Below are 20,767 nucleotides of genomic sequence, written 5' to 3'. Positions count from 1 at the left end.
TGTAAATAGCCCGTGTGCTGTGGTTATTTTAAAGCTCTTGGCTCTGCTGCTCCGGCCAGGAGACGCGTCGCGCGCTGTCCGTTATGACCGTTTCCACTAATGTCCACCTATTGGTCGGGGGGCGGGACTTACACGCCTGAATGCCTGAATGACTGGCACGGTTAATGAACCAATCAGATCGAGACGCAGGGCTGACGTGTGTTGTGCACGTCCCGGTTATATTTAGGACCTATTTAAAGACAGAGGGACACTCAGTGCTGTGCTGCGGATTTCTGAGGATCATGTGAAAAGCCGGTTCATAATACAACACTAGAAGATGTGAGCACATACATCCTTATTAGATTGCACAGTTTAACATGTAACACTAAAAGTAATTTATCTGTAAATGACCAGCTCGTTGTGTGTCACTGATTATAGCGAGTATTGATCTGGAGTGTGTATAAGCACAGCTCCCCGTAGGCAAGGCTCGTCATTAAAATGATACAAGCTGACGTTGAGAAGAAACCGGTTGCACAGCTAATGTACGTATTTTAGGCATCTTGCAGTTCGTATATATATATACATGAGAAGCACTGACACCAAGTGAAAGACAGAGAAAGAGAGAGAGAGAAAGCATTGTGCACTGGTGGATGGGTAAGTGATCTTGGCGCTAGTCTGGCTCCACCGTATCCGCCCATATTTATGTAAAGAACGACCTCCGTACAGGCGAGTGCACGGAACAGGCCGAGTGAGAGACAGACACAGGATCGCCGCGCTGTCCGCGGAATGTGTGATATGTAAGCGCGGTACATGTGCGACCTCGGGCTGGTGGAGTTATCGCAGCGGTTCATGTTGTGAGAATGGCAGGATCGAGTCTGAGGACAGGACTGTAGGCTGAGCTCAACTTTATTCGCCTTTTTCCTGGCTCGGACGCGGAACTTGCAGCGCCAAAGGTAACAAAAAAAAAAAAAAGAAAAAAAGAAGGACAGGCGGAACTCGCGGGAAGGCAGTGCACGAATGTAGTGATTAGTTTTAATAATCAATCAGCGAGCTGTTTTTGTTGGTGAGGATGATGTATAATGTGAGCGCAGTGAAGAACGCCCCGGTTTGTTTGGGCCCTGCAGTGCACTAGCGCTATGCGCCATGGCGGGGCTTCTTCAAGCTCCCAGATCTCCAGCAACGCCGCTGCCTACCCGCCGCCCAGGGCTTTCCAGGTTTAGTCTGTGAACCAGTGCATTTTCTTCACCTTTACTGGAATCCTAAGCTGTTTTTGTGTCGTTTCATTACGTTTCTTGAATCAGGCTGCGCGCGAGTTAGGCCTGCGGGCGGGCGTGTGTGTGTGTGTGTGTGTGTTCAAAGTTCCTGATGTGCTCTGTGTAATCGCTTTGCATGCAGGGCAGTGGTTACAAAGTATCACACAGGAGATAAACCGGTGTTTTCCAAAACCATACCGTGTGCCGTGTATTGTGTGACGGTGGTGTTTGACCGTCGTGACAACTTCACTTCTACTTTCTTTAGAACTTCTTAAATGAATGAGTTCAAGATGCAAATAATAGTGCTTGACGGTATGAGGTTCCGGTTCTTCGGGAAGCGGGTCTTAATTTAGATTAAATTCATCACTGAGGCTTTGATGTCTTGCAAATATGTTGCAAAGCTTTTCTCTTTCGAACGCTTCATGCTCTGTGTGTAATGCTGAACACCCTGACAGGATTACTCTCACCTACAGTACTTCAGTCCAGACTGTTTCTGGTAGTGCTGGAGTTATTCACCATCAAAACTCTTCAGGAATCGATGAAGTCACAGTATTTCATGGTCGAAGAACTTGTCATAATGTTTATTCCTAAAATGATCAAAGTTGTAACGCCTTTCGATATAGTGCGAGAGGTTGTGATTGTCTAGACGTAATCTTATATGATGGTGAAGGTGTTGTATATACAGATAACCAGAGTGGCATTGGTTATCTCTATTTAGATATTATTTAATTTAATTAATTTATTTTCTTTTAGAGAGAGAATTTTGTTTAACGCTTATATTCTTCCATCTGCACATAAATTGGACAGCTGACTTCGAGAAAGGGTGGGATTTTGAATGATCTAAGAATTGTGACGTGTGCGTAAATGTGAACAGTTGTTGACTGGCTTTTTTGTGCTGTGCTCCATCCAGGTGAAGAATGACGGAATATAAACTGGTGGTGGTCGGAGCTGGAGGCGTTGGAAAAAGCGCTCTCACCATCCAGCTCATCCAGAACCACTTCGTAGATGAATATGACCCTACAATAGAGGTAACATATGCTTCTTATTGTTTTTGTAAGAGAATGTATTAACACACCTATTGTCCATTATTTGAAAAGGTGTGAAAGTATTCCAACGTTTAAAAAAAAAAAAAAAAAGATACAACATAAGCTGGTTTTTCTGGTTTCAGCCATTGACTGCTAACTTCCTGGTGAAGGCCCATCATGGTTTCAGTATGCACATGTATCTGTGTTAACTTTTAAATAAATAATTATAGGACGCCATCTTTCTGTTTTCTGAAAATTGAAATCAGGTTTAGTGGCACACAAGGACTGTGTGATCTTGTACAGTGTGTCGGTGAGATTACTGTATAATACTGTGCTGCGGTTTGAAATTTCAAACTCAAAATATTCTGGTTTCACAGCATTACAGAATTAGCTAACTGATCAAATTCCCACTGAAGAATTAAATATATAAAGTAGCAAAGTTATTAATTATAAGAAAATCCCAAATATTTTTTTCCCATAAAATTTCCAACATTCTGATTCACAATGATGCAGAGGTAGCAATGCAATATTTTTGCAACAGTTAAAGATTACATGAGGAAAATGTTTTCAGTGCAGTCGCTTCCCCTGCTCTGAGAAGCTGAGGTTGCTGTAGTGTGATTTAGGGCGAGTCCAGAGGGAGGGCGTTATGAAATTTTTGGTAGTCACAGTCAGACAAAAATGAACGACTGTGGGAAGGAACTTGCTTGGACAAAAACTTAAAAAAAGATAATTAAATAGGTAGATGGTAACAAAATTTTAAAAAATTGCAAAAAATTAATGCTGAGGTTTTTGTTTGTTTATACACCGTGGCAAATCCGGTTACTTTAACGACCCCTGCTGTAAAAGTGCTGATGTTAGTCACCATGGGGTCAAGATGCTAGGCATGTAACACATATCATAATATAAATATAAACATATATTTATGAATAAGCTATGTTGAAATAGCCACGGACATAAGATGACATCAGTTGTTACCACTCTCTCATAGGACTCGTACAGGAAGCAAGTTGTGATTGACGGGGAGACATGTCTATTGGACATCCTGGACACAGCAGGTCAAGAGGAGTACAGCGCCATGAGAGATCAGTACATGAGGACGGGGGAGGGCTTCCTCTGTGTCTTTGCAATTAATAACACCAAGTCTTTTGAGGACATTCACCACTACAGGTAAGGGCAGTTATTTATGATTTCTGTGTTGTTTTGTTAATTTGTACGCGCTGCTGTATTTCAATATCATATTGTATGTTTGTGTGGTCTTAAAGAGAGCAGATTAAGAGGGTAAAAGACTCCGAGGATGTTCCCATGGTCCTGGTGGGAAACAAGTGTGATCTGCCGTCCCGCACAGTGGATACCAAGCAGGCTCAGGATTTAGCACGTAGCTATGGAATTCCTTTCATCGAGACCTCAGCAAAAACGAGACAGGTATGCATGACCTGGGAACTGTAAATCACCAATATTTTTACTGTACAACTTTGGGGAAATCAAAATGCATCACTTTTTTTATTTCAAGATTATATTAAGATTAAACACGAATTGGAAGAAATTCCCATGATTTATCATCATAATCAGTATTCACTTTACTTTTGAAATTAATTCTGAGATTGAAATGTAATGGAGACAGCTTAACTCTTAAGGTAAAAATGATGGCAAGATGTGCATGAAGTTGCTAAAAGCTAAAATTACCATTCCAATGAAGCACAGAAACTTGCAAGACAAGTACATGTAGGATCATTTGAATAATTTAACCCACTTGTCACCATAGTTTAACCATAGTGCAAATCGTGACCAAGCATGTTTTTTTCCTTGTTTGTTACAAATACACTGCCTAAAAAGTGAAGTTTGGTTGTACAAATATTCCCATCAAGCAGCTGAGCGTGTATTTTTTAGCTATAACATTAGACTTTACAAAAGTCTGGGAAAATACCTGAGACATCTAACAAGTGTTGTGACACAAGTGACATTTCTCTTGGTATGATAAATCTATGGGCGTTTCTTCGGAGTGACTGAAACACCCACGCTTTAACGATTAATAATGGCAAACGCAATATTATTAAAATAATAATTGTCACAATTATACAGACATTTACAACACAATGCTAATGTTCGTAGTTTAATTGTGCGCATTAAAGATATACAGCATCAGTTCTGGTTGGATTTTGAACTTGACTACTAGCTTTTTTTTTTTTTTTTTTAAGCAAATTTTAAGATCGTACTGAGTGATCAAAGTAAATAATGAAATATAAATAAAAACATTGCAAAAATGTTTAACCACTTGTGTTCTGGGTCCTGTGCACAGTCGGGACTGGCCTGTGGCATCGGTGACGTAGGTGGTCGTAAGGTGCTAAATGCCATAGTGGGACCACATGTTTGGCTGATGAGATGATTTATTATTATTATTTTTTTTAAACAAAGTTATGTTCCTAAAAACAAAAGTCATCTTTTTATGGCGTATATATTTACTCTATATATCTACTATATAGCTTTATATTTTATAGTAGAGTATATAGTTTACATTAAAGTTCAGTTCAAAATGCAAGTACCTTCAGTGACCTACCTCATTTTTGCTTCCGTCAGATTTTTTAATAGGTCATCTCGCATAGGTCATCAAGAGACCCAGTGATTGTTGATATCATTCTTAAAATTTTAGGCCCTAAAACTTGTCTCAAACTTAGCATAAATGATTTCTAACATGTCTCTTCCTGTATTCAGTTCCTAAATTAAACAATCTCATAGTTAAAAAAAATTAATCATTCAATCTTGAGCACAATTACCAGAGTTTGCCTTTAGATATTATGGATTTATGTAAAGTATTCATTCTCACCGTCTTTAAAAATGTGTCTTTTAAAAGCGTGTTGTTGGTTGTTGTACAACAACTGCAGTTTAATAATCGCAGCACACTCCCAACTTAAATAGGAAATCTAGTGTCAGTTATCCCTTTACAGAATTTCTGTAATCTTTCCTAAATTGTCTACTTTTAATCCTTCCTTTCCTGTTTCACAAAGTGCACATGTGCAACTCAACGGTATGCCTGACAGTGTGGCACAGTGACAGTTTTTCTCAAGCAGGATTTACCTTTTATTTGATATTATTTATTTTTTATAACTGATTAATATTGGGATGACGTGATGTATTGCATCATGCATGTTTGTGCTTTTTTTGTATGTACTATTAAATAACTGAGCGCAACATCATAAAATATTGATTTCTTATCTCATAAGAGAGATGGCCATGACTCATCTTTTTATGCATTTATTATATCAGCTGATTATTACAAAATATACTGGGGACTGATTTCTAAGTGCAGTGCACAGTACTGTAAGTAATGCAGAAAAGTACATATTTAACGCATAGACGTTTAGTGCCACATTGTTTAGTTGACATGTACGGTATGTAGATGAGGGTTTTTGACTGTGTGTGTGTGTGGAAAATACATGGGATACGTACACAAACCTGGGTACATACACAAACCAATGTGTTTGCTCAACTAGTTTTTACTTAGTATACTTTGAAATAGCTAATTGCAGTACAATAACTGTCTCCATTTATATTTCAGTCTTGATTATAGCAACAGATTTCCCTAACCAGGTTTTCATTTAAAGAGCTGATTAGTTAACTCTGACAGTGTTGCTGTGCATATTGTGAACGTCTTTATGCACTATAGCACTGTAAGGTTTGTTTCATTAGAAAAGGGCAGCACTTGGGTCGTTCTGATAAATGACAGTGTTGAATGGCGAACAGGGAAGGTGTTAATCATTTCTGCGTGGGGTTTCTATGGTGTCTGTCTCTCTGCAGTGCTTAAATCACAACTCATGGGGATGGGTATAAATCGCAAAAAGGACTAATTTACACCGTTTCTGCCTTTGGTCATCACTGCATGCGCTGTCTGGCATCTCAACAGGATTTACACTGCATTCACAATCATACCATTGTGTTTCTTAAGCTATAAGCTAACCTGATGATTTATCCTAATTAAATATTGATCTGAGATGGGCTGCATAAATCAATATAATGGTTTGCTTAAAACGGTTGAATGGAAATTATTCAGTTCCAGAATTCTACATTTGTAAGCTGTTTTTTGCTTTATTCAGACTAATAAATGCTTTAAAAATAGATAATAATTACATTTCAATTTAGCTAATGAATTATTGCTTGATTGATTAATTGTTGATTTTAAATTTGCTTGCCAAGTGGTAGTGATGATTTAATACATTTAGGTATATTCACACTGGATCCAACAGATGCAATTCGCCTTTTGTGAGTTTCACTTAGATATGCATAAAATGTACAGTATAGGCTATATTTATTTATTTAATGTGTTGTCTCTAGTTATTTCCCACTTGGCTGTATAACTGTAAGCATAGACATCTCTTTACCCTTCTATATGCAATTGATGTGTTTTAAAATAGTAAGCAATAAATAGTTTCTTAGCGAAGTGCTTGCATTTTTGAGTGATGAAACTATTTTTTTTTAAGCAAAGGCTGTATATTTCTCGTGTCACTGTTACGCAATGTTAAAAAAAAATTTTTATTATTTTTTAAAAAGTTTTTCCATTACAGCTATTCATGTTGCCCCATGTTTTATTGACACACATATGTTGCACATCGGGCAGTAGAAGTTGTGCAGGTAGCGCAGATGGATTGTGGACATGATGCTTGTGGACTAGTGTGAATTTGACAATAGTGACACCCAGTGGTAAACTAGAGCCTAAATCATCCACACTCCCTATTGCAAATGCTCTTCTCTGTATCGGCCCTTGTGCGTCCCCTGATGCTGAAGGGAGTTGTGTTTTGCACTGCAGAGAGTGGAGGATGCCTTTTACACTCTGGTCCGGGAGATCAGGCAATACCGCCTGAAAAAACTCAGCAAAGAAGAAAAGACGCCGAGCTGCATCAAGCTTAAAAAATGTGTTGTGATGTGAGTGGGGTAAGTTCGGGCTGAGCTCGGGCCTTCTCTCGGCCTGCTGCGAGCTTCTCTGATCTCCGTCTAATGGTTCACTTTTCTCTTTAACCAATCAGTGGTGGTGTGCTGGGGAACAGAGTTCAAACTTTTCTTTACATCAGCAGTTAATCTTAGGTCTTGTACTGGAAATGTGGTCTACATGGGAAACTTCTGTCTGGAGCTAAAAGGCATGGCTCTAGCAAATGTTGATTTTTATTTCTTCTTTCAGTTACTTGGTGCTAGCAGGATGTCATTTTGTATCATAACTGTTTTAAAAATATGCATCTTTTCTTTTTTTTTTTTAAAGGGGGTTGATGATGCCTTTTATACTTTAGTCCGGGAAATTCGAAAGCACAAGGAGAAGATGAGCAAGGAGGGCAAGAAGAAAAAGAAGAAGTCCAAGACAAAGTGTATACTAATGTGAATAATGCCTCCATTTCAGTATCAACTCTGAACAGCTGAAATATTAAAGAACTGCATTTTGTACATTACACTAAATTATTAGCCTCTTCAGAGTACAGAATGGATCCCTATTTTCCCTTCATTTGCTATCTTACAAACAAATAAGCTCTTTTTTGTCTAGTGCCAGATGCCCCAATGTGTTGGTCCTGAATTACTCTGTAACGGTTAATTACAGCCAAAGACGAAATTAGATTTATTATTTTCTAGGTATTTCCCCCCAATATTTACCTAGAGCTTCTTGTTTAGCAGATGGAAAGAGAATAGAGAATCCTAAGGGTTATTTTAATATGAATTAAGACTAAATCTGTGGAGGAGTGTTTTGTGCAGTATAAATGAAAGGATATCCAGATGAATATTGCAGTTTGCCGCACATAATACTAATAGCGCAGTGAACTTTGCATAGAAGTAAGTTCCTGTTCCATATTCAACTTTTATTTAAAAAACAAAAAAAACTTTCAATATCTTACCCTTGACCCCATAACTGTTAAATCTGATTTGGTTATATGATGTAATGAGCAGTATATATCCTTCTATAATATCCTTATTTAGGACCAACACTATTTGGGGTAATATTTTGATATCTCCACCACTGTGTAACAGATGGATTACCTGTCTGGGATGTCAGATTTATATTAACCTGCATGTGAACGTCCATTGTAGTCCAATTTTATGCCTTTGAATAGTGTGTGTGGATGGTAACCTCTTAACCCTGATCAGCGTTTTTATTTGCATGCTGTTCTGTGTGTAATTTCCTAAGAAAGGCAAGGAAATGTAAAAATGTTGTGTTAAAAGAGGCCCTGTTCTCAAAGTGGGAAATTCCTACCCAATTAAGTATTGTTTTTTTTTCCCTTCCCTCCTTGCAGACATGTTTCTTTCAGTGTTCAGTTTAATTTAATGATTTTCCACATTCACTTAGCTTAGAGAAAAATCACAATAGAGTAATCAATGAAAAAGACTTAATGCTTAGAGTAAATCAGCTTAAATGGTAGGTTTCCCAGTCTTATGTTTTGTGGTTATTGAATTTATAAGAAGTTTTTAATCTCTGAAGAATCTGCAGATGGGTTTTTAGGATAAGTCTGATCTGCAGTACACGTTTTCCCCCTTGTTGTATCAAGTAAAATGCATTTTTGATGTAAATGTAACCAACCACTAATACGAATTCAATAAGAATTATATTGAATGTTATCTATCTGCTGATCAGAAAAAACAACAACAAATGACTCGTGTCTCAAACAGCTGCATGAATGGGGTCACAGTGAGACCCAACTGACAACCCAAGCTGCTTACATCCGGTAGTAGCTGCATGGCTGTGGGGTTCTGTGCAAAGCTATGAACGAATCTAAGGCATACACAAACCTGCCTTTTCTTGCTAATTTAACTCAAAAGGCTGATGATGTAAAAAAAAAAAAAAAGCAATCAAAATTTCATTTGTAAGAGCCGTTAAAATTATGTTGCCATTTTGAATTCATTTTTCCACCCCTTGAATCACAGATCCTGAATCGGTGCTTTATTTCATTTATTCTATCATATTACCATGGTTAACGAGATCTATCGCTAATGCTGCATCGGCAAGGAGGCAATTACACGTAAATAAACAAAATCAGGATAACCGTTATTATGCAATGTTAATCCAGGTAAAGGCTGTTTTAAGCTGTTGTTTTACCTCTGTCCCATTAAGGTATGGTAACTTGATTTCACACTGTATTCAAATTAGCAGTCATTTTTGTATCTTCACCCATCTTACTCTTATCGTCTCTTTCTGTTCTGTTCGTGGTGTGCCAATGGAGAAAGTTCTTAAAGTACTTCATGTATACCTGGAGTGTATTTTAACAACCTTTGTACAGTTGTGATACAATAAGATGCATATTTTGTAAATTGTGCTTTAGGTGTTTTTTTTTTCCTTTTGGTTATGTTAATAAATGTCATTTTAATAGAGCTGAAATAGATATCCTGTTCTCTTGATTGCTGCGTGTGGTGACTCCTTTATTCCTTACTATTTTCTCATTTAATTTATAAAATTGAATTACGTTGCTGGTTAAGTCTGCTCATATTGTCTCTGCTGTCTTTAAATTGATTTGCACCGGAAATCAGTAAGCAAATTTAACTCTTAATTATGCATGGCAAACATAATATTGTGTGAGTTGAGATTAAGGTTTATAAATCATTCAGAGAAATGAGCTTGTGAGAAGAGATTCTTCAAAATGTTTTTTTTTCCCCACAATTGTGAATAAAATTTAATTTTCATTCCTGTCCACTAGAGAGTGCACTCTTCCCATTAATAAAAACACAGTCCCTCATCCTCTATCTCTTACGGAATTAAAACTCCACACACTCATGGATATTCCCTGATTTAATCTATGGCACTGGATCATCCTTCAGAGGTTGGAGGCGTAATTACATCAACCATACAAAATGAAATTCAGCCCATGGTTTGGCTTCAAATCCATCTTTTATACATTTTGTTTGTAAGTCAGTGTTCCAAATTAGGTTTAACGTTAAGTAAGGCATATTTTATTCTGTGTGATAAATCATTTACAGTTATCAGAAAATCTTTACTTTGGTTGGAACCAATTTAAGAAGAGCTGTAGAAAATGTTAGTATACTGGGACGTACGTATCTTTTATAAAGATTGGGATGATGAATGGGACCAGCATTTTGTCATGTTATTATGCTGAGTTAGAGTAACTGCTGCTCTTTTTAGTATTATAATATTTTAGAAATATTCTGTTTTTTCTTTTGTGGTCCACCTTCAAATGGTGTTTAAAGAAAACATCACATAAAACGAATTTATTTGATCCAGCATAAAATGGAACGGAATGTCAATGTGATGAGCAGCATTTTGCTTTAGTGTATGTTAGTCACGTTGTAGTTTATGAACAAAAGTATGTCTGTAAGCCCAAGATTCAATTAAAAGGAAAATATTCAGGGCAAGCTAGCTTGACATGGTCAAACTATGAATTAAGTTTTGGCCTGTATATACAGTCACCTTTAAAAGTTATTATTAATTATTTAGTTTTTTAATGATTAAAAAAGATGAGTTAAAAGCGAAATATATATTAGAAATGCTGCTTTTGTTTACTGATATTTAAATCTACGGTGAATATTATTTTTAAAAAAAAGAACAACACTGCACTTTTTGTTTGCACCCACCCATTTTCTAAGTGATCAAAATTATCAGCGCAAGTGATTGACAGATGTCTGTCTACTCTTGGTTTGATCCCCATGGAGTTCATCTCTGAAAACTGTATTTCTAGTTAAAAGGGATAAACCAACATAAGACCTTAGAGATGCCTATTTCAATCCTGAGGAAGGAGGGAAAATTTATCATTTCACATGAGTTATTGCAAAAGTTTTAAGAATAGTGAATACAACAGTTTGTAATATTCCTAAAAAGAAAGAAACTACTGATTTTCAACAGGTCTAAAAAAAGAAAACAACTGCAGTTGATTATAAAAACTTTCTTACAGTCATGTAGCAAACCTCCAAAATATTAGTCAGCGACATCAACAACAACCTCTACATGGAGTGACGGTGTCACAATCCATCGTTCTAAAGAAGATTTAGTAAGTGAGAAGTAAGGATCTGAAAGCCAGATTAGAATTTGGAAAATACACAAAAGTTCTAGAACCAAGATTAACCTCTACCAACATGCTGAAATCCGGCACTGTGCATGGCTTAGTGTTTACCAGTGTCACCTTGCACCTTCACGTCCTGGGTTTGATTCCCGCGTCGAGTCTGTGTGCATGGAGTTTGCATGTTCTCCCTGTGCTTAGTGGGTTTTTTGTGGTTTGGACTGTGGTTCCCTTCCACAGTCCAAAGACATGCAGATTAGGCTAGCTTGCATTCCAAATTGCAAATCTGGGTGTAAATGTTGATCGAAGGACCTACCACGGTTGTACAAAATGGAAATAAATATGATGGTCACCCTTGGCCTCCAAGTTTCATCTTTTCACCACTTTCCATTCAACCATCCTAGATGGAATAATTAATTTAGAATTATAGAATGTATTCAGAAATCTAGAAAAACACTCTGACTGCCAATTTTTTAGAAGAATGCATCTATTCAAATTGGGAGGAACTTCATCATGCAGCAAGACAACAACCCAAAGCACACTGCCAGCATAACAAAGACCTTCATCGGTAGGAAAAAGTGTAAGCTTTAGACTGGCCAAGCATAAACATTGACTGCATGAGCATAAAGAATTGTAGATTAAAGATTACATTGATATCATTTGATTTAAGTTTCTTTTTCTTTCGGTTATTTCTGTTGTGTTTAATAACCAGTAAAAGTTTTTAAGTTTTGTGGAATTTTCTCGGGAAGCATTTGCTCAAAAGCTCATGAACCCTTATCTAGAACAAAAGAGAACCGCTTACACCAGTAAGAGAGAATGACAAAGAAAGCCAAAGTTAGAGAATATATTAAATTATGCAGACAGAGGCTTTTTTTGTGTCCCATATGCTCTGTTCCTGGAGTGACAGAATAGTAAGGGTAATAGAAGCTTAAGCAGTCAGTGCAAATCCCTGTCGGCCCCCCTCCTCTCTCCCCACGGCCGGCTTAGGCCAGACTCTGTCAATCACACTCTCCCCAGCGCTGTAATCTGGGAACGACATAAAGAGCCTGCAGGTTTGATAAAAAGCATTCTCTCTCTCTCTCTCTCTCTCTCTCTCTCTCGCACACACACACACACACACACACACACACACACACACACACACACACACACACACACACACACACAGTAAAACCAATCCCCATTTTCAGGGCCTCTGGTGGGCAGAGAGAAGCTAGGAATGGGCAATGTTTCAAAACTGATAACAACCAAATTCACAATTGTCATGTACAGAAATGCCCAAATCTCTTTCTCTCTATCTCTCTCTCTCTTTCATTTTTTATATTATTTTGAAGATTGTACTGTGCCTGGTCTCATCTAGGTCCTGACCTTGTTAGTGAATCTTCAGTCCCTAATGAGCCTAGTTTCGCTTTCACTCATGCAGCTAAAGGTAGACTAACTTTGCGTTTGGCAGTAATGAGATGTCTGGAAGCTTCAAATAATGCTGTAAAAATAGCCAATACAAGACTACCCTTAGAATTACTCATGTACAAGTATTATATTTTGGCAGAAGCAAATGCATTTCCTAAAAAAAAAAAAAAAAAAAAAAAAAACTTTACTGGATTTATGAAACATTCATGATGTATCCTTGCATCCCGCTTTTCAGTAATTCACAGCTTAAGTGCCCTGCCACAACCCGAAACATAAACACACATGTCTGGCTGTCAGGTCAGTTGTCTCTGACTGAGTGAGAAGCGAACTCCTCTTTTCACAGTTAGTCATAAATGAAAAATGTAGGTAGAATCTTGTTGCTGAAATACACTAGTTGTGCAGAAGACTGGACTCAGCTGCTCAGTCGCCACATCTGATTATTGAATACGCAAGTTATTAAAAGTGTTTACAGCTTCTTCTAAATGAAAAATACTTGTTTTAGGAAACAGTCTTTTTTTATGTTGTAAAAAAAATTATAAATAAATTTCTAAATGGGAATAATTTTCATTGCTTACATTTATCTTAAAACCATTTAAACTTAAATAATGGAAACGATATTTACTGTGTTCACACTTTTGCCTGCTAGTCTTCTATGACTCAAACTTGGGTCTTCCTATTTCTGTGTTCTTTTCAAACTAAATTTAGGCCATTAATGATTTGATAATAACATGTTTTTGACTGATGTTTTGTTCAAGTTTATTTCACTTTAGCTTATTAACTACATATGAGGGAGTATCAAAAAGTTTCACGCTTTGTGGAGATTCACGCTCCACAAATCCAGTCACTTTCGCCCTATTGTCCTCCCTCAGGTGCTCTTAAATCTGCCAATAGAATTCTCTATTGACTGTCAGTCCCCTGGGGAAGAATTCTCTTGCATAATGCTGCAAACATCGAGAAACATGATGAGAATGCACTCGGGCAAACTGTGGGCCTGCCTCACTTTTTTCAGTCGTGGAGACGATGGGGCTGATGTGGAGTTTTGTCACCGGTAATGATATTCGACATGAAGGACCGGTCATACTCGGACGCTGACAGAGTTCTTGGCAGACTTCAACTAAATTTTCCTTTTGCTCCTGGGTCAGCAGAAGGGGTTCTTTCATCTTCCAATGATGTTCTTTCACTCTTAGTGCGCATGCCACTCAAAACTCCTAGAAGGACTCATTGCAGCATCGCCGTTAACATGCCAAATCATGTTAAATGTCTCTGTGATAGATTTGCTCAGTTTCATGTAGAATTCATGCTGAAGTTAAAGTTGTTGTCCATAATGAAATAGCAGACGTGGTTACGCACATTGTTAGAATAGCACTAAAGGATTAGGATTTGTATACTGTCCTATATCAAACAACTGATTTAACCAAATCCATAAAAGAGAAATCAAAATAGTTCAGTTAAAGTAAAATGCCGCAGACAGACATAGAGCTGGGAAACAAATATAAAAAGCTAATTCAGGAGCAGGAGAAAACAAATTAGATATAAATAATTTTAGCTCATTTAAGTGGAGTGTATTTTTTAGTAAATACGATGAATGAAAAGGATATCATTTGAATGAAAAAAAAAAGAAAAGCAAATGGTGGTTTGGCCATAGAAAAAGATTTTGCAAGGGCATTGTGTTACTGTTGCTTATTCAGCTGTAGGTTTGAAAGCTGTTCACAACTGCCCCAAAATAACAAAATTTAAGTCATATTTTGTGTGTGTGTGTGTGTGTGTGTGTGTTTGTGTGTTGTTTTGTTTCCTTGTTTGTTTGTTGTGTTGTTAGAATTCATGCTAGGCTTTAGCTTTCCTGAGTTTTATTCTCCTGTTCATTATAATGAATACTGCTGATTTGATTGCCTGTGAAAAAAGCATGCACTGCAGTATTCAAAGTATGCTAAATAAAACCTAGATTATTATTATTCAGTAACTATGTCACTGATTTTCCTTCTTTTTGTGGAAATTTTTTGTATCATAACCATGAATTTTGGTACATACTCTGTCCACAAAGCATATAGGCTATTTATTATATACTATATAACTTATATATAGTATATAATAAATATATGCTTTGTGGACAGTGTATATAACTTATATAACTTATATATAGTATATAATAAATATATGCTTTGTGGACAGTGTATATAACTTATATAACTTATATATAGTATACTGTACAGTGAATACTATGCGTAATAGGTGCAATGCATCATGTGCTTCCCTCCTTACCCTGACACGCCCATCGCTCTGGATTAGGGTCAATCTTTACTCATCAGAACACATGAACTTTTTTATTGATCCAAAGTCTAATCTTAATGGACTCTAGGAAATTAGACACCCTTTAATAATTTGATTCCCTAACAAGTATTTTTCTATGACCACGTAGCTGTTGGTTTTTTACAAGATACTGTATCTTTTACACTGTGCATATTGAAATGCTCATATTTTCACTATTAAAAGTAGCTGTGATTTGTACTGATGATTTTTTCATAATGCAATTTCACCAAGTTTTTAAGTGATCTCAAATCATGGGCAATTATCATTTTTTGTATTCCTGTGAAGCTGATAATTCAGCACTGTCATTCCAGGTTTAAATAATGCATTGGATAGTTCTTTACCCGATTCCAGTAAATTTAAAGTATACTGTATATATTAGGCTGCAAGTAAACAATCAGGTCTTAATGCTGATGTTTTGGAATCAGGAAAATGGACAATAAACTTTGACAAGGGACAAATAGTAATGGGCTAGATGACTGGGTCAGAGCAACTCCAAAATGGCAGATTTTGTGGGCTGTTCTCAGTATACAGTCCATGGGAGATTACATTTAATGGGGCTTTGTACTGCGACAACACTGTAGCAATTTGTGCTACAGTGGATCTTCTGTGGGATCAGTCCTGATGGGCTCACCTCCCTCCCCATGCACATAATGAGCCTTGAGTTCCCATGATCATGGTTCATGGGTTGTTCTTCCTTAGACCACTTTTGGTAGAAACGAACCACTGCATACCAGGAAGACCTGCTGTTTTTGACCTGCTGTTTTTGAGTTGCTCTGACCCATCTTCTAGCTATCACAATTTAGCCCTTTTCAAGGGCACTCAGATCCATACACTTGCCTATTTTTCCTGCTTCCAAAACATGAATTTTGGGAAATTACTTCTATCTTGCTGCCTAACATGACATGCGTTGACGGGTGCCCTCGTTGGTATTTATGCACAGTACTATACTTTTGTGTTGTTATATACCTGTTTCCATACTGGCTATCCACATAGCTGTGCTTGTTTACTTTGGGGTCCCTTATTACAGGCAGGTTAATTTGTGAAATATATTTGTTGCCTTGTGACTTGCACTTGTGTCTTGTAGATGGTCTCAATTATTTTATTGCCTTGCTCTATGTGGGAATGTGAGTATTCCTTTAGAATATTACCTTTATTGTGTAGAGGCTGGGTAATGCAGTAAGAAAGGCTTGTACACATTTCCAGATGCACTTCCACTTTAGACCTTGAAACAAATAATCACGCTTGTAAATGTGTTTGTTTACTGCGCATCACGCATTTTCTGTTGCCTGATCACTCTAAGAGGAGAAATGGGGTGTAATATATTACTCAAGGATACATGAAAACACCTGCTAGCAATGCAGTTTTTATAGAGAGGACAGTTTCATCATTTCAAAGCTTTATTACAGGACTTCCCCATGGGTTAGTTTTCGGTCCAATCATATTCTTTTTAGTGATAAGCTCATATAGAGTCACATATAGAGACAATCTAATCTTTTTTCACCTTCTCAAGCCAATCTCCACAAAACAGAACTGATCCACATACCAAATATGAACTGCTTACTGTATGCTGGACCTCTCTATCACCATACCCAGCCTCACACTCCATTCAGCAATAACTGCTAAAAATGTTAGAACGAATATAAGCTCAAGTTCTCTGATAACATTACATTAACCACGGGGTCCTCATGATTTCTTCTTTACAACAACAACAACAACATAAAAAAAATGCAATCTTACCTGCCTACTGCCCGAATTCGAATACAAGCTCTTAGAACATAAAATTTTTGAGCTGATTGTATTAACTGCTGTATAACACCGCAGCAGCAGTGCAGGGACTTAGGTTAGGGAAACCACAAGAACATTTTAAAATAAACTTGTTATGAGGCTTGATCTTAGTCCTTAGGAGTTCATCAGAAACAGTATAGAATTGTAATTTTAGTAATATTTCGGTGTGTTTAAAGGATCAGGCATGCAGAGAAATTCATCTTTTAAGCCCTGTGTGATCCACCACAATTTTAATTTCTCACATCCTGCTTTAAAATAATGTTGAAATTCATATGCAGCAGTCGTTATAGAGTTGTTCTGTTTATGCTCACACATAGCATAAGTTCTAAGAGGTGTTTATTTATTTTTTTGCCAAACATGATTAATATCAAAGTCAAAGCAAAGAGCCTGTCAATCATAACCAGTTGCTTTGTACTCCTCAACCTGAATAATTGATGACTGTGTTGGGGCTGATGTCAATCCTCATTTGAACCTGTTTGCTTTATTTGCTCTGTGCTTAGATGAACTCACAACTGTGTGAAGAGCAGCAGAGTGCCATCCGCATCAAATGAGTGTGTGTGAGTGTGTGTGCGTGCATGTGAGTACATACAGTACTGTATGTGCATGAATGTATGGACATGCCATTCGCCTCTGCCCGATTCTCTCGCTCTGAGCGGTCTCACGCGGGTGATTCATAACACATTCATGCTAGGCAGCCAGCAGAACATCCAGCCTTTTATTACCACATCCATCACCATCAGGCTTCATCGGGCTGGTACTATGGTCAGCCCCTGCTCCTCTGGGTTCTCTGATCACCCCTCTCCATGCTGGCCATTTATACATCCCCCTGCTCACACACCAAACAAAGAGCCTCGGGGCATTCAGGTCTGAAGTGCACCAATAATAATGCAGAATATTATAAAAAAAACATGAACAGAGCTAAGAATTTGCCTGAGCCAATAATTCCATCATGTGCTGTAAGTTAATATTAAATAAGTGAAATCTGGGTTTAGTTTGTTATTAGTCACACACCTGCCTGAAGAGCACATAGTCTTCAATATCACTATTTAACTCCATGCCACTGGCCTCTCTACAAACATATTATTACAGTATATTAAATTATACCACCGTGCCTTGAAGCTCCTCTGATTGTCAGAAGCTGCTGCTTATTTTTTATAATGGCTTGGACAATACTATAGTGCAGAGTACAAGGCAAATCAGAAGGTTTTACATTAAACACATACACGGGGATTTGTATGGAGAATAAGTGATATGAAGGTAATAGGTTATTTTTTTTTTTTTTACATTTTCTGCCATGGGAAAAACATCCGTGCATTTTTTTCTTTTTAATTTAAGATTAAAACATGAGTGGAGGCTGGTGGGGGAATGACAATATCTAAGTAATAACAAAAACTAAGTTGTTTTTGAAGACATACAACATTAAATGTAACTAAATAAATAGGTAATTAAACCAAATTAATAAAAAAATGTCATTAACCAAAAAAAAAAAAAGAAAAAAATGAAATGTGTACTTATTGTTGTGGAGTATAAAGAATAAACCACTGCAACTATATAAACATAATTAAAATAACAATTTCACATATCATTATTTATAATATTTATACATTCAAACATCACTATTTATACATATTTACATATTATTTTTCTTTTACAGCACAACCCATTGAGTTGTTTTCTTTAATATTCAGATATGAATACCAGCCATACTGAGCTTGAAATTTGGTTAGATTTGAATTATTTATTGTTCTTGTGTCATATAAGAACACATATAGAACCCTCATTTTGTTCGGCCTTTTATTATGCTGTGGCGATAAGTTGGATATAAAATAAATTTTCCAATCAATGTCCTTGTTTTATAATAGCACAAGCATTGTAATTTTGCTGAGAGAACTACTGTACTGAACTACTGAGTCAAAGTCATGTTAATGTCTCTCACTGTGTGAGAATATAAATTTGGTGGCTGTTTACCTCTAACATGGCTTGTGGGTATGGAGATGCTTTGAGTATGTATGTCTGTGTTTGTGTGTGTGTGTGTGTGCATCCATGGGGAGAAATTATGCTTTTAATGCAAGTGGCAGGAAGTAGAGTGGGGATGTTTGGGTAATGCTGGTTACCTTAGCGACAAAGCGAACAGCGAATACAGAGATAAACAAAACTGTTTTTGGTGTTTTGGAAAGCTTTCCTGCGTTTGAAGATGAGATAGTTGTTATGTTCAAAAGTGGAGGAGTGTGTGCACAGGAGAGACGCGGAGAGTGTGCATGGCCCACGTGGGATGCCGACCGTGTTTTCGTAAATCCGAAAATCTTTTTTTTTTTTTTGTCTATTTCTGTGTTTAATTCTTGCAAACAGTAAAGAGATGGATCTTATTAATCCTGCTTGAACGTGTACAATTAAAAGCTGCAGATCATTTTTCCATTTTCCATTTGTAGGAATCCTCCTCTACTTAATCTTCAGTGTCAGTTTCTGGCCACAGGATGCTGTTGGCTGGGTATTTTTGGTTGGCAAGCTGTCTTCAATCCATCAGAATTATTGAAGCGTTTAAAAATCCCAGCAGTGCTGATGTACTTGATACACACGTGGACCAATACCACACACACCCATGCCAATGTTATTGCTGTCCTGGGAATGATCCACCACAAACTATAAAATCTGGTCGGTATTGGTCCTGCAGTGATAGCTTTGCCCTGTTGGACAGGAAGCTGAAAAACTGTAAGCTAGGTTAGTCGTTTTTCTGACAAAATGGCCACTGTGTGTGTATTCTGTATAGATACCTAGCTTATTTGTAAGTTTAAACAACTTTCTGTAATTTCATCTCCGAGTTCAGTACAGAGCTTAATTGACAAAGCCACGTGAGATGCAATAGGATCCAACATTTACTCCATTTCACGTCCATCAAAATGAGACACAGAGTGTATGTGTGTGTGTAGTCTCTTCCTTATTCAAGTCATGTCACAGGCCAGACACTCCATTGTCAAGAGACGCTTTCATCTGCTGACTTCAAATGTGGCTGTCATCCAGTCCAATTATACACAGAGAAATAGCTACTGTTACACCTTAAGAATTGATTGAAAACAAAATAGAAAAGTGAAGAAAGGAATACCGATTCAAGGACACACACATACTCTCTCTCTCTCTCTCTTTCTCTCTCTCACTCTCTCTAAAGGCAGCCTGCTAAAGAATGTGTAATTTGCTATAAGATTCACTGAATACCTTCATTTTAGATAGTGTCTGATATAAATGATGGATCTAATGAGATTCTCCCTCCACACTCCACATTATGCCCAGAGTCCCCGAGTCCTGCCTTTCTCTCATCTCTGCAGGGATAATACAACCACACAGACAATGAAATCCCATATACATCCCACACACACACTGCCGGACACCAATCTGCACCACGCACCTGCGCTCTGGCTTTTTAGCTGGGTGATCTGTGCACTAGACACCCCCATGCTTTTCTATCACCCCTCTCATTTTAAATCTCTCAGATACACTTCCGAATAATCTGTTTCAAAAGAGCAATTGTCAGGAAAGTGTGATGCACTGTTACAATGCTGGACCAGACAGATTTGACAGGTTAGTGTGGATCGATTAGCAGAGGTTTTTTTGAACACATGATGATAAATAGATCCACAGTATGAGGGAATATCACTGGACATCTCAGGTTATAAATGTCCAAACTAATTTTTTAGAGGCTCAAATAACGTCTATGGGTATTCTTATGTTGAAAGATAATCGAACATCTAAGGATCATTTATTGTCCAATGATCACTCACTCATCGCCATCATCTATACCGCTTTATCCTGTATACAGGGTCGTGGGGGCCTGAAATCTATCCCAGGAGACTAAGGACTCTGCATGGGGTGTCAATCCATTGCAGGGCACAAACATACTCATGGATTACCATCCAGCTTACAATGGTAATCCAATATCAAGAAGGTATTTCTATGTCCTGTAATGATATAATGTCCAGCGTAATTCTAATTCTATAACATCTAATCCTCAAGCATAATTTGTTGGGATGCTCAAATGTAATTG

The 20,767-nt window shown here is 37.4% G+C and overlaps 1 protein-coding gene across 5 annotated transcripts; it reads left to right on the top strand.

Moving 5' to 3' along the window:
* Positions 1-238: 238 nt before the first annotated feature.
* Positions 239-8,630, top strand: kras (v-Ki-ras2 Kirsten rat sarcoma viral oncogene homolog). Of its 5 annotated transcripts, none has more exons than XM_053476398.1 (6): positions 239-318; positions 2,143-2,260; positions 3,246-3,424; positions 3,520-3,679; positions 7,056-7,180; positions 7,503-7,626. In XM_053476398.1, exons 2-5 carry the CDS (start codon positions 2,150-2,152, stop codon positions 7,173-7,175), a joined length of 570 nt encoding a protein of 189 aa, XP_053332373.1. In that variant the 5' UTR covers positions 239-318; positions 2,143-2,149; the 3' UTR covers positions 7,176-7,180; positions 7,503-7,626. The 5 variants fall into 5 exon arrangements, with proteins under 5 accessions (XP_053332373.1, XP_053332374.1, XP_053332372.1 ...); XM_053476399.1 differs by lacking the exon at positions 239-318 and adding an exon at positions 325-521; XM_053476397.1 differs by lacking the exon at positions 239-318 and adding an exon at positions 325-633.
* Positions 8,631-20,767: the final 12,137 nt, after the last annotated feature.

The sequence above is a fragment of the Clarias gariepinus genome, chromosome 2 (assembly GCF_024256425.1).
Source record: "Clarias gariepinus isolate MV-2021 ecotype Netherlands chromosome 2, CGAR_prim_01v2, whole genome shotgun sequence".
Taxonomy (NCBI): domain Eukaryota; kingdom Metazoa; phylum Chordata; class Actinopteri; order Siluriformes; family Clariidae; genus Clarias; species Clarias gariepinus.
Note: the sequence above shows the minus strand (reverse complement) of the source record. Positions and strands in the feature narration are given on the sequence as shown.